General features: G+C 43.4%; 1 protein-coding gene and 1 non-coding gene across 2 annotated transcripts in view; one reads left to right on the top strand and one right to left on the bottom strand.

The window, feature by feature from the left end:
* The window catches only part of LOC126456357 (ATP-binding cassette sub-family C member 4-like), a 246,976-nt gene that overhangs the window by 132,008 nt on the left and 100,072 nt on the right, over positions 1-14,896 (top strand). The window contains exons 8-12 of the mRNA XM_050092111.1: positions 4,152-4,335; positions 4,416-4,559; positions 4,644-4,739; positions 7,829-8,037; positions 13,347-13,701. Coding sequence (XP_049948068.1) covers positions 4,152-4,335; positions 4,416-4,559; positions 4,644-4,739; positions 7,829-8,037; positions 13,347-13,701 — 988 coding nt within the window. The remainder of the gene's footprint in view (positions 1-4,151; positions 4,336-4,415; positions 4,560-4,643; positions 4,740-7,828; positions 8,038-13,346; positions 13,702-14,896) is intronic.
* Trnat-ugu (transfer RNA threonine (anticodon UGU)) lies at positions 924-998 on the bottom strand. Its single transcript has one exon. It is a non-coding gene; the product is annotated as a tRNA-Thr (tRNA).

Here is a 14,896-nt window from a genome sequence, read left to right as displayed (position 1 = left end):
TCCCGAAACGTGAGTTACACCAGTACCAATGTGCCCGTTGTCAGTCGTAGCTTTGATCTGGGCCGGCCGAAGTGGCCGTGCGGTTAAAGGCGCTGCAGTCTGGAACCGCGAGACCGCTACGGTCGCAGGTTCGAATACTGCCTCGGGCATGGATGTTTGTGATGTCCTTAGGTTAATTAGGTTTAACTAGTTCTAAGTTCTAGGGGACTAATGACCTCAGCAGTTGAGTCCCATAGTGCTCAGAGCCATTTGAACCATTTTGAGCTTTGATCTGGCCTGCTGGGAACAGCTGTCCGTTGGATATCTCGTGAGCAGGCTGTTGCTTAAGAGCGGCATCCCTGCCGTGTCCGTCCATACATGCTAGGCTTTCTTCAACAACTCATTGCCGTGTCGGATAGGTTAAGGGCCGTAGCCATTGTAAGCTGTTGCTACGTCTATCGTAGTAACGACGCTGTTGCAGGAGTACAAAAATGCTATCAGCAACGTGCTACCTGGCTTCTTGCGTATCGCCTTCACGAGAAATCGAGTTAGTCTGAATTTGTGGAGGCAAATAAGTCCAACCATCTAGTCCAAAGTGTGTCGTCCAGCACGAGTGCTGCATATATTCACTCGCGTAAACGACTCCCGAGTTGGGAAGGTGTTCTTCCATTCAGATTCTATGACTAAACAACCACCTTTATCTGCTAGTTAGGCGTTTTGGATATTTTTGCAGAAAGGTAGCCTTTGTGTGTCGGTGTCTGGGGGTAACAGAATCGCATCATAAACACCGCTTAATAACTATATATGACGGTAGTATCCGTTCCCGAAAGAACAGTTACCGTCAATGACCATGCAGCTTTGCTAGAAATGAAATGATAATTAAATGGACACCCTAGCTGCAAGCAGGCGTTGATACATTTCATTGGGGACATGTTTAAAATGTGTGCCCAGACCGGGACTCGAACCCGGGATCTCCTGCTTACATGGCAGACGCTCTATCCATCTGAGCCACCGCGGGCACAGAGGATAGTGCGTCTGCGGGGACTTATCCCTTGCACGCTCCCTGTGAGATCCACATTCCCAACATGTCCACAACACTACATTCGCAGTGCGCCTAATAGATGTTTGCTCATCATACTCATTACTCGTGGCAGATTAATCTACCAGCCGGCCGAAGTGGCCTTTCGGTTAAAGGCGCTGCAGTCTGGAACCGCAAGACCGCTACGGTCGCAGGTTCGAATCCTGCCTCGGGCATGGATGTTAGTGATGTCCTTAGGTTAGTTAGGTTTAACTAGTTCTAAGTTCTAGGGGACTAATGACCTCAGCAGTTGAGTCCCATAGTGCTCAGAGCCATTTGAACCATTTTTTTTATCTACCAAGTCCCGTACGAGTTCGGGCATAGCGTGTGCGGTCGCACAAGAATGTCAAAGGCCGGGAACCCATATTTTTAACTATATATGACGGTAGTATCTGTTCCCGAAAGAACAGGGAAGGGATAAGTCCCGGGTTCGAGTCCCGGTCGGGGCACACATTTTCAACATGTCCCCAATGAAGTGTATCAACGCCTGCTTGCAGCTAGGGTGTCCATTTAATTATCATTTCACCGCTTAATAAGGCTGAAAACGTCGTTTGTAACATCGTTGCTAGGCAGAATAGTCTCCACAATAGCAAATCGTGTCCTTGGATGGCCGATTTGAAATGGAGGCGGTTTAGGTGGAGGACGCCACTTTGCAGAAATGTCATAGGAAACGTGTCCGTACGGCACTAAGTCGTGTAATTCCGCAGGCTTTGGCGTACGGATCCCCATTCATCGCGCGCTGCCCGAGAGAGAAACAGGAATTATTCTCGTGGAACCTAGCCGGCTGGCTCCACGTGGCGGGGGGAAACGGAACCAGTTGCATTGTTTCCGGGGCGGTAGCACAAAGAAATGGATGTGGGGCACTGTCGTGATGCTGTGAAATCGTACAAAGACCAGAATCAGTCAACGTGAACACTGTTCTATGAAAGATAGTCGTTTTCAAACTTTACTGTACACGTTGTCTTTTCAGTATCGTTCACAACTCGCCGAGATCCACTAAGACCACTAAGAATGTCACTGTGTTGGTAAAGTGGTCCAAGTAACATTTGTTCATTGAAATGATCCATTGCTTTAGTGGAGCTCTCCCTATCGTGTTCTCGAATGTAGCTGAAAACATCAGCGTATTTGTCAGTTATCACCGCTGTAGGAAATCCGTGTGAATGGGTATTCAGAATAACACGCACGAGATGTCAGATTGAAATTGTGATACTTTATGATATAATCAGTGGACCCAAGTGCAGACACGTCTGCATAATTCAGACACAAGAAACAGACTGACTCTGTCGCACAGCAAAGTTGAAAAAATGTGCCAAAGTACCTAGTAATTCTAATGCCGCTGCACACAATGGTGCAAACTGAATACCGTGTCCGATAGATGCGCCGATTGCAAGGCACACGTGAGGAGAGCGGTAGCGGTGGGCGCAGCTAGCAGACGATGTAGGGGAAGTGCCGAGCGCTGTAGGGGAAGTGCGGTTCTAAACTGAAGCCTACACTCACATTTTTTGAAAATATTAAGCGGAGCTCCTTCACGCCCACACTTGCATGGTGACCATTTGAAAAGATTTGTCACCTCTGCTTTGGTTAGTGTCTAAACAGAATTCCGCCACAAATGCAGCGATTTATTTTCGTTTCGCTTGTTAACAATTTGTAACTTCCAGAGAAGTGTGACGAGTGGCGAATTTCTCTTTTTGTCATGTTAAAATTTGCTTATTTTGCCGAAATTCAGCGAAGTTTACACAGTCTTACTTCATTAACGTGTTGTGCAGACGCAATAGCAAGAGAATTCTGAAACAGTGGTTTACTGAGTCCATTAAGTGAGGAACTAAGAAAAGTATGGTCAGTAACTTCTGAAAAAACACATCCCAGGTACAAATTAAATGTGTAATGACTTCACTTATGCTGTTCCAAAACCTATAACATTTCTTGTTTCACCAGCTATCGATGGCCCTTAAAAATTACATTCTTTCATCGAAAAAGTCTGCAATTAGTGCAATAACATGGTAAATAATGAAGTTTTCCGTACTAAACATACAACAGAATACTCTGTTCTTTGTGCGCTATCATTTTCGATGCTGCTACGGTCGCAGGTTCGAATCCTGCCTCGGGCATGGATGTGTGTGATGTCCTTAGGTTCGTTAGGTTTAAGTAGTTCTAAGTTCTAGGGGATTGATGACCATAGCAGTTGAGTCCCATAGTGCTCAGAGCCATTTGAACCATTTTCATTTTCGAAAACCTCTTTTCGATATTTCGATCCTTTTATGAAATATGGGAAATGTTGTGGATGTTTCACTCTGGCTTTGTCGCTGGCGCGGTGCGATCGCAAATGAGTGTGCCATGTCATTTCAGTTTTATCGAGATTGGTGACAGATAGAGACCTCCACCCAAAATTAAAGAAAACTTTAATATGTAGATCAATTTCATATGCAACAACATATTATGTAATGTACACCAAACGCAAAATCGTAGCAACCACTATTTTTCATTGTAAACTTTTTCAAACTTCGCGCAGCGTCTTACTTCCACGTAAATATTACACTGACTATGGCCATTAACGAAATGATGAGCACATCATAATGAAACTGAAATATAAAGCTACAAGTAAAGCAAAATTGATTTTTTTTTACAGAATAGTTACTGTAAAATCGTTTGAGAAAGACTGCAGGGCATGCACCTCGATCCTGTCGTCGCCGACTGTGCGAAAGTTGGCAAACGTTTGTCGGCCTCCCGAACGTACGAATGAACTCGCAAAGCGCTTTGGACGAAAAGTGGCCACTGCCCATGGGCAACCGTATCCTGCGTGGACTCTGCTATTAACGTTGTCTCTACTATGCACTTCTTGTTTATAATGTTATGCAAAAACTTCGGACGCACGAGTTTGGCTAAATAAAAATAAAATGGCTGTATTTTCTGAAAGTAAGAGGATTTTAAAATAGCCACTAGTTGTTTCTTGTCACAATAGATTCTTCTCCCGAAGGTAATCGATGTCACTGTTTCACTCCTCTATGTAAAATAGCTTTTACATTCTCCTGACACACTTTTCATTACATTCATTACTTGTCTTTTCTCTCTTCGTATTTTCCAATGACATTTACAGAGCCGTGTATCGTGATGCAGATATTTATCTGCTGGATGACCCCTTGTCCGCTGTTGACACACACGTCGGGAAACATCTGTTTGATGAATGCATCAACTCATATCTGAGTGGCAAGACAAGAATTTTGGTCACTCATCAACTCCAATATCTCCATGGCGCCGATAATATAGTGGTACTGAACAAGGTGTGTTGATTGCATCTGCAACGTATAAAGTAATTCGATTCCTGAGTTGATATTCGTCGCTAATGAGCATTTTGTTTCAGGGAAAAATAGAACATAAAGGAACTTTCCAGGAGATTCTCCAAAGCGGCGTTAGCTTTTCCAAACTGATATCTAGTGAAGAAGAGAGAGCAGAGTTGGAGGAATTTGGCATTTCACGAACGAAAAGCGGAAGAAATTCGCTTCAGGTATTGTTAGGCTTCAGTCAAAAAACTGTTGACTTTAGTTGCAGCCCCAATTACTTTTGCCACAAATATTTTTGTTTGTAACAGGATGAGCACAACAAGCTAAGACGATCGAAGCGTGTTGGATCACAAAAGAGTAACGTGCACGTCCTCGAGAGGCAAATTTCCCAGTTGGCTGAAGTGGTGAGTACTCATTTTGTCCACAAGCCATTAAATTCCTCCCACCGCTTTTCGTGGGCGTGTATAACAATGATTGAAACAGAAAACGAGATCGCCAGTATCATATCCCACCTCTTTTAAAAAGTAACAAAAAATATGTAAAAGGTTTAAAGTTCAAGAGTCTATCCCACAAAGAGCTTTTCCGTCTATGAACACCGAGACTGACCCGTTGATTAAAAGTGCAGTATGACTGTCGTGTACGGCTTAGATAAATGTTGCACAATTTGCCTAATCGTGGTATAACGGACAGAAGAAACTTTCCCAAAGGCTGTCACTTGCTCACAGTGATTTTTCATGATAGATTATAAAATGTTTCGTTCCACAGGCTCTTGGCGAGGAAATATTGATGTACTGAAAACTCGACATGAAAATCATTTACAGAATGAACTATTAACTTGAGAACTGATAATATTACATTCGATGTTCATTTCAAGTATGCGAAACATTCACATTTGTATACCAAATCGGACAATTTGAATACGTTTCCTTTACAATTTAATAATTTCAGAAACATTGTGATGGTTGGTTCTATGAGGAGGAGATTAGTGTTTAACATCTCGTCGACAACGAGGTCAGTAGAGACGGAGTACAAGCTCGGATTAGGGGAGGATGGGGAAGGAAAGCAGCAGTACACTCTCAAAGGAACCATTCCGACATTTGCCTGAGGCGATTTAGGGAAAAATTGGTAGGTTCTAAATATCTGATGTTTGATAACCATGTGACGTATATTTACTGACTTTCAGGTCTCTAATTGGCTAACTAAATAGATACAGCATGTTAGGTGGCAATTAAGAATTGAACAAACCGCAAAAATCGATTTTAAGGCACCTGAAATCGTTTGAAAAAGAAAGGATAAGCGTCCCTTTATGGGGTACAGTGTCCTCGGGGATATTCCAATGGGCCTCCACTGTATTTAAATCGGCTGTGGTGGCCACTACAACATCTAAATGTAAACATAGGAAAGTGAAACGAAACAATGCCCAGACATTAACAGCCAAGATTAATGAAAAGAAAAGTTTACAAAATCCACCTATGTCTGCTTCAGCGCTGCGGCTCACAATTGTGTACCTGGTAGGGGGTTCGTCAAACCACCTTCAAGGTATTTTTCTACCATTCCACTCTCAAACAGCTTTCGGTAAAAACAACCACTTCAATCTTTCTTTACGAGCTCTGGTTTTCTTATTTTATTATGATGATCACTTCTCCCTGTACAGGTAGGCGCCAGCAAAATATTTTCGTATTTGGAACAAAAAGTAGATGATTTAAATTTCTGGAAAAGATCCTGCCACAAGGAAAAAAAGTCATTGTGTTATAGATTGCCACCCCAACTCGCATATCATCTGTGGCAATCTCTTCCCTATTTCGAGATAATACAAAGCGAACTGCCCTTCGAACTTTTTCGGTGTCCTCTGTCAGTCCTACCTGATGTGGTCCTACCCTGTCGTAGTGGCCCCTTATCTGTTAGGGGGCCCGCACAGCAGACAACCGAGGTGGGCTGCCGACCTATTTTCAAGCGCTACGATCAAAACATCGCCAGTGGACGTAAACATGAACAAACCTTCCGCATAAACACGGCACTACTTCGTGAGAAGCCATGTGACAGACTCCCAACAATTGGAACTAATGTGACTACGTGTAGCACTCCGCCGAATCGGTGTTATAAGAATGCCAACAGATTGAGACCGGCAGTGAGTAACTACAGCTAGGACAACTCCAGCCAATAACTGCTCCAGCTTTAGCCTAGTAGACCCGTCGTAGCCTTCAATAGAAAGTTGTATCTTGCTGGACGCAACGCCACTCATAATTGTGTAGCGTAGTATTTTGGTAATTATTTATTTTCATTGCATTGTACTCTTCTCTGCCTTTTGCCATCACAAGAGTTGTCGTGTTTCTTGTAGTTCTTGCGTTTGGAAATTAGTGCACACCGAGAAGGCGTTTCAGTTAAATATAGCGTGTTCAGACTTGTTTGTTAGTTCTTTCCTGCCGACTGCAGGACACTACACACCCCGCACAGTAATACTCCAAAAGAGGACGGACAAGTGTAAACAAAGCAGTATATTTAGTAGACCTGTTCCGTGTTCTAAGTGTTTCCAAGACATCGCAGTACTGCACTTAGACGAGCAGGCGTAGTTTGTTACGTAAAGCTCATTTCCTATGAAGATACTCGCAAGATAAATTTGCTAGGAAGCTCGTTGATGTAGTAAAACACGGCCACCAATTATTTCTTCAATGTTCCCTAAAACTTAACATTATTAGCAGGTATACTTTTTATGGTTGGTGGCAAATGTAAAATTGTATATACCAAAACAATTGGCAGCTTTATAGTCCAAGAAGGCGCCTTTTTGAGTATGATTCTTATTCCTGTCACTGATCTTCTGAAATAAGGAAAGTTACGTAATACTTATTAAAAACTTCATTTATAAGTAAATATGCTGAGAAGTATTTGCTTAGCATACCGAATTCTTTGAATAGAATTCTGCATGATTTTTTAAAATTGATAGCGCAGTTAATTCGTACAACACGCCTTTAGAGTCAAGTTCGGCTTGGGGATTCACTCAAAACCATGACAAGATATAATGTGTGAAATGAAAAATTATCAGTATGCCAATTTGTTGTGTCTGGAAATATTCACTGTGAAAATCTAGTATTGTATAGGCGAGCAGTACATTCCTGCTAAGCTTCAAATCTCGTTAGATACATTACTAGCTCCTGACTGGTCTTTAATTGGTATGTAATATATCTGCTGTTTTGTGGACACTTTACACATTCAATGCACTGTATGCTTCCAGCTTTCTCATACATCATATGTATTGACATAATCTCTGTATTTTGATTTTCAATCTTTTACGTAATTCCATCTTACGGCAGTGCCAAATATGTAATCGACAAAATTTGTGATGTAATTTTACTAATCACATTTATTTTTGTAAAATTTTCAGAACTAGAGATGCAAGATAATTCAATGTAATCATCATTGTGCAAACTACAGAACTGGGCTTGTGTTCATAAAACTGTATACCTTTTGTAGCATACGCAGGCAACATTGTTTTCAGAACGTAATTATGGACGAGACTGGAAAGCCACATAGAGATCCGGCGGAGCAGGACAACAGCGAGAAGGTGCTGGACACGGAGGTCACGTGGTCGACCGTCTGGCTGTACTACAGGGCGGCCGGGGGCGTGGGGCTGGTGCTCTCTATGGCCGCCCTGCTACTCATATCGCAGGTCATCAACAGCGCCTCCGATTACGTCGTAACCTACTGGTAAGGGAGCACTCAACGCTACTTTTCAGCAAGTAATTGTCAACATACCGTACAAAAATTCATGCACTATTTTGATATTGGACTCACTTTGAAAAGGTTTGAGGTCGAAAACCCATGTCGTTTTTCCAGATTTAGATTTACCAACGTTTACGTAAAATAATGCGTTATATCCTGTGAAAAATTCGGCGCCAATTTCCTTCCTCGTCGTTGACTAATCGGAGCTTATGTTCCATTTCTAATGAACTGGTGTCGACTGGACGTTAAGGCTGAATATTACTTCTTCCATTTTTTTCAGGAAATTCAGAATAAATATGACCTATTAAACAGCTTGTGGTCACCAGTGTAGCACAGCACTTCAATTAAAAGAGATCGAAAAAACAGTTGCTAGCTTACAAGATGATCTGGTGGTATGTTGATGTGGAAATTACCTGTGATTAAATTCTGCAGGAATGACTCCTGACACAGAACCACCTTTAAGACACAATACTAATATCTGTGTGCAATGAACTGTGACAGAAGCCAGAACAACAGGGGTCTGACGTACAAGGACATGTATTGAAAGTATGAAATAGTGTATTGATAATGGCTAGGCACTAGCCGCAATCTAGATTTGGTTTAATAAAAACTGAAAGGAGAAGAAGACTGATTGCTGTTCTCCATCATTTTGAAATATTTAAACGGACATTAATACTATGCAGCCTTAGTAGTGAAGCCAAAGATAGTAACTTGTGACAAACCAATAAACTATATGGAATGCGCCGCAAACAGGATTACAATTATTAAATGGACAAGGTATCTTCTCTACTGAAATGGAAAAGATTATTCATTGAAACAATTAATTTATTGTAGTAGATATTTGTATGAAGTATGATGTTCCAACGTAATGCTGCAAAACAAACAGAGATCCAATAAAACACATATAAATGACAATTACATCAATAATAATGGTTGGTTGACAATATTGGCATGGAGGATTGGAATTATCAATGCGACACCTCCTGTGTGTATAAACATTAACGCTATCTGACTATGTTCTACATCACAGTGATTGTGAATGGCTAAACTGTAATGCTTTGTCTCATGTGTAATAGGATGACCAGAGCGGGTGGTGTGGTTGGGGTGGTAGGGCGTGGATGGGTAGAAGAAGATGGCTGTTCTTAGCAATCTTCCTCTTTATTGTTGGTTCTACCAATACATTTTCCAGTAGCTCAACCCCACCGCTCATGTCGTGGTGATGTGCTGATGCGTGCAGCCCGGGGAACACGACACCATGCTCGGTCAGCAGCTGCGCAGGCGATAGGAGGTTAGCAGCATGGGGCCCGGCCTGGTTCGCCTCCTGCAGACGCTGCGGCTCGTGACTACGCCGGGAGTCGCCAGTGCAGTAGCGGGCAATGCCCTCTGCCGGCCGGTCCTCGGGGTCAGTGTCACTGGTGACGATGACGTGACAGCGACCGAACGCCCAATCAGTCGCACCGATGCCGACGCCCACCTCTGATGCCCTTAAATGGTGCAGACCGCTGCTGAATCCGCCGGTTACGCGGCGATGTGTTTATTAGAATGTTCTCGATGAGTTGGCTAACGCAACCGCGCCACACGCGGCCCGCGCCTGTGTAATTCTGCTAATGCTGCGTCCTGGCTGTTGATGGCTGCCGCGCACGTACACACGTACCGACGCTCGTTGCAAAACTGTGTCACCTGGGTAACGCGCCGGCCAGCCTTCGTCTGCCGTCTGCCGTGAGGCTGGCACATCGCGCACTGAAACACACTAAATCACAATTTCGCATCATATTTCATAAAAATAACCGCTTGTCCTCTACATATGGATCAAGCGAACAAATGCTGCTGCAAATCGAAAGAACACATCGCTGAGGTTGTAAGGCAACACAGAAACTTCCCTGTGTGCTGAAGCTGCAAAAATGCTCACCACAAACACCTCCGATAGTGGGCAAACACGGTGCTCAGCACTACCAAAAACTTCAATCCTCAGATTCGAACACTGGACTCTGTCTCGACCGCCACTTCCGGGAAAACTCTGTGATGTGTCCACCATGCCATAACCGAACACTCTCTCTTCTAGATTGGTATCCTGCCACTATCTTCCAAAAAAACACTCCAACTGGAGTATGTCAAATTTTCAGCATACTTGGGAAATCAATTTGCGTGTGAACCAAAACGCCTAAAAAAATAAAAAATAAATAAAAAACCAGCTGCGTTGGCCACTACAAACTGTACAGGGAACAATTCTGAAGGCGGCAGCCCATCATGCGGGAGGCCCTGAAAATTGGAAAAAGCACTCTAGCTGGTAGTGCACACAACACAGCGTCCTGCACTAACAGCAGGACACCCCTGGTCGCTTGGCGACTCCCTGTGGCCTTGCCCCTGTGCGCAAGCCTTGCTCTATGAGTAAAGGAGACCACCAGCCCCCGCACAGTCAACAGAAGGAAAAAGACGCATCACCTCCGATTACCCAGTGGAAACGGATGCTGAGTCACACAGCACTATCAATCTATTTCATTAAACTTCATAACAGTAACAGAAATAAAAGCGAAGCACGCCCTTAAGGCTTTTCATCTTTCAAGTAATGAAATAATGTAGATGTGTATTGTTACTTGACAATACATTCGATGTGTGTTCTTTACTTCAGATTTAGAACATTTTCATGTCAACTTTCCACGTCAGTTCCAAATTACTCGGTACAATGGCACTAAAAACATTGAAAAAAATGGAAATAAAAATCATTTGCCAGCAGCCATAGAAACATTTCTAGAACTTCTGCAGTCTTACAAACATTAAACATGTAGTAATGTATTTACTTTCTAATTTTTACACATCATATAGGCATATGTACGAGTATCTCTATCATTATTTTCTGGCGTAGTGAGGTGATGCAGCATTTAGCACAGTGGACTCTCATAGGGGGACATGACAGTTCAAATCCCCATGCTGCTAACGAGATAAACACTGCCCTGGTTTCTATATACGACTTAACGGCAAAGGTCGCTTGGAAGAGACACCGACAATTTTCCATCCTTCTCTAATCCAAGCTTGTAGACCGTCTCTAATGACCCTGACGTTAACTCGAGGTTAAACACTCTTTTTCTTCCTTTTCCTTCATTGTTTTCTGCACTGTAACATAGCTGGCAGACCAGCGTTGTGGAATGAGTTGAAGCCCTGTTGTGTGCCGCATACGGCTGCAAATATTGCATTAGAGAAACCGGCGCAGTTTCAGCACATCTTCGTATGAGATATCTGTGACAGCTTTTTGTCTTTGTGGCGAAAACAAACGACTCGATAATCACATTAGACTCAATTTGTAGCCAACCGTTCAGGCTATGATTATGTCGCCAGTGTTTTATGAGATTGACCGGTTAATCAGACCCACACATACGTATGTTATATCTCTGTGTTGAGTTGTACCCGATGTCTGAATAGTGGCTACCTGAGATGAATTGTGTGAGTGAAGTCTGCTGGCAGCGTGGCACTTGTACGTTGGTAGCGGAGGAAATTACTTTCGCAATGCGTCACGTGCAACCGTTCCTCATAGATGCTCATTTGCTGTTTTATCATCCGTGGTTGAAATTTATTTTTTCAGTCCATTTACACCCAGTTCTTATGTGAACCTGTTGTACCAACACAGTGTGGCCTTGGAAAACTTTGCGCAGCCACACACTACAGAGACTACTGAAGATCACGCCCTTTATACGCAGCCGCACCTGAGAAAAAGTGGAACGTTGTGCCGAAAAACTGCATTGCAATAAGAAGTGGACAGAGACAGACAGAGATGTAAACATTCCCTCTTTGCTGAAAGTGCCATGAAAGCAGTAATTTGAAAAACCACCGTTTTGTTGGATCAATATCGGGAAAACGTTATGGGTTTCAGTACTACGGCGTGCAGACGTCATAAGCCTCGAGAGGTATTAATGTTTTCCTGGTTCTCGCTGTATAAGCTAGTGAATAAATGGGAACAATTAATTTTGTCAAGATTCATTTCTGCACCAATAGTGAAGAAAAGGGCTGTAAAATTAACGACGAAGATCTGAATCGAATGTTTGTGGCACTCTCAAGCAATCTACCTTCTACAAATTATTCATTGAACTTAACTTTTCGTACCGGTCCTCCTTATGTCGAACAACTTGTTGCCACCAATCAGCGATTGATCGGATGTTCTCCTCTTCTTAAATTGTAATCAGTCCCATTTAATGCTTCCCATCAGTTGTATTCTTCATTTCATATTTTACGTGCGTTTGAAATCCTCTTAGTAAAGTTAGTTCAGTAATTGCACAAGTATATCTCAACTGTTTATTTCGCTACAGAAGTAAAGTAATTTACTAGTTTTAGTGCTGACACTCAAATTTCGGTAATGAAATGAAAAATATCGTACGGTTTCACTGCCGGCAGACCCCATCTGGCGCAGTTCGGCCGCTTGGTGCAAGTCCTTCTGTTCGGTAAATCATCACTTTGATTGTTAATTTACTAAAAATCTGTAGTCAAAAAATGTGAATGCAGTAAATATCATGTGTCAGAATATGCATTTTTCAAGGATTACCATGTATTGGTTGTTTCCTGACTGACACACACGTAGCCAAAGGTCCCCGGACGCCTAATGTCTCTCTGTAGTTCGGAAACGTACCTGACGAATGTAAAATCCAGACAATTTCCGTCTGTTGAAATCCAGAACCGTGAACACAATCCGCGAAAAGCTGTCAGTGGTTCAATAGGTAAAACGACATTGCGCACCTTACCTATTCGTCAGATCTTTGGGAGTGAGTACGACTACTGAACATATTTTTTCCAATAGCTATTCAGTAATGGAGCTGTCTTAACAATGTTATCTTTTGCTTGACGTTTCCAGAGCTACGAATAAGAAACGGTGCATACGGAGCGTGACGATAGTCTCATTTCAAATCGCCAACGGCTTGCCACATTGGTCACATCAGTTCATACTCGATGCAACGTTCGGCTTGGATGGGTGACCACCCGTTGGTTTCAAGTACGCGCAAGTCGCCGAAATGGCGTCCAATTGAAAGATCTGTACCAGGCCGTGGAGCCACAAGACTTTCTTTTCAGTTTACAAATGAGCTATTGTCGTAGTATCGGAAGCCAATTACCACTCTCTCGCTTTCAAGTTTTAGACACAGAAATCTGGGAATAAAAACTTCTTGATTGTTCTTGATGTTGAATCTGTGACTGGAGATACCCCATGCAACCATAAATGGGTGTCCTAACACTCAACATGAGCGTCCATCTTTCGTCTCATTATCTTGTAGTCGGTCTGCCACAGCGTATTACACTATCGACATTGTTCGCAGGTCTAGTACGGAGGTGCTGAGGACGTCCCTGCAGCTGCAGCTGGAACAGGCCGGCGGCCGCAACCACACGCTGTCTGTGGAGCTGGCGTCGCTGCCCCCCAGCGAGTTCTTCCTGGAGCTGTACGGCGGCCTCGTGCTGGGCTGCATCCTGCTTTCACAGGTCCGGTGCGTGGCCTTCTTCAACATGTGCATGAGGGCGTCGCGAAACCTGCACAACACCATGTTCAACTGCATACTGAGGGCCCCTATGCATTTCTTCGACACGAACCCCTCTGGCAGAATACTCAATAGATTTTCTAAGGATATGGGATCCATCGACGAAATGCTGCCACAGTTTAAAATTAGTATGATTCAGGTATGCCTCATTACTCCTTCTAAAACGTCCTCTGCATCAGCCAACTAAGACTAGTGTGAACTTGTGCAATGGAGGGTGGGCCGGGGTGGCTGAGCGGTTCTGGACACTACAGTCTGGAACCGCGCGACGGTCGCAGGTTCGAATCCGGCCTCGGGCATGGATGTGTGTGATATCCTTAGATTAGTTAGGTTTAAGTAGTTATAAGTTCTAGGCGTCTGATGACCTCAGAAGTTAAGTCACATAGTGCTCAGATCCATTTGAACCATTTTGCAATGGAGGGGCCATTCTGGTTCACTTTCTGTCGTGCCTTAGATAAATATACAAAAATTCATAAATAGTAGCCCAATAGGCTGTTACGTACTGTACATTTCTAAATATGGATTTTGGTATGAGGTAAAGTAAGAATTTCCTCAAAACTCATCGTGGCTCTTTTGGAGTGCTGGTACGAAGCATCAAGAGCTGAGAGCTGCTTAATCCAAAATATAAATTTTAACTTTTGTCAAACAGAGACCGGTTTTGATCTATGTAGGTTTAGCAGGGATAATACGACGGGCATTCAATAAGTAATGAAACACTTAATTTTTTCACAGCCAATTTAGGTTGAAAAATGCGGAATTTGTTGTAGGACATCGTGGAGTGTTGGTGTTGCAGTCCCTATGGTTTCATAATGTTCCGATTCGTGGTACCGTTACAACTCTGTCTGGACAAGCCTCAGAAGGTCCAACGGTACCGACCGACCGCCGTGTCATCCTCAACCGGTAGACATCACTGGATGCGGATATGGAGGGTATGTGGTCACTACACCACTCTCCCAGCCATTGTCAGTATTCATGACCGGAGGCACTACTTCTCTATCAATAACTTCCTCAGTTGGCTTCACAGTGACTGATTGCATTTCATTTGCCAACACCAAGTGCTAGCCAACCCACACAGGGCTTTACTTGGGTGAACTTACGGTAACCGCTGTTACCACCTAGCTTGCAAAACGACGTCTGTAGCAGAATTGTGTTCCAAGCAGACTGTCATCGAGATTTTGGCGGAAAACAAGAGCATCGCAGATATTTGTAGGTGCTTGCAGAATATCTACAGAGACTTGGCAATGAACAAAATCACGATGAGTTGTTGCTCGAAGCATCTGTCATCGTCGCAACAAAGTCCTACAAACCTGTCCACTCTCGTGTGCAAGCCGGTCGCA

Source organism: Schistocerca serialis, chromosome 2 (genome assembly GCF_023864345.2).
Source record: "Schistocerca serialis cubense isolate TAMUIC-IGC-003099 chromosome 2, iqSchSeri2.2, whole genome shotgun sequence".
Lineage (NCBI taxonomy): Eukaryota > Metazoa > Arthropoda > Insecta > Orthoptera > Acrididae > Schistocerca > Schistocerca serialis.
This window is presented reverse-complemented; position numbering and strand designations above follow the sequence as displayed.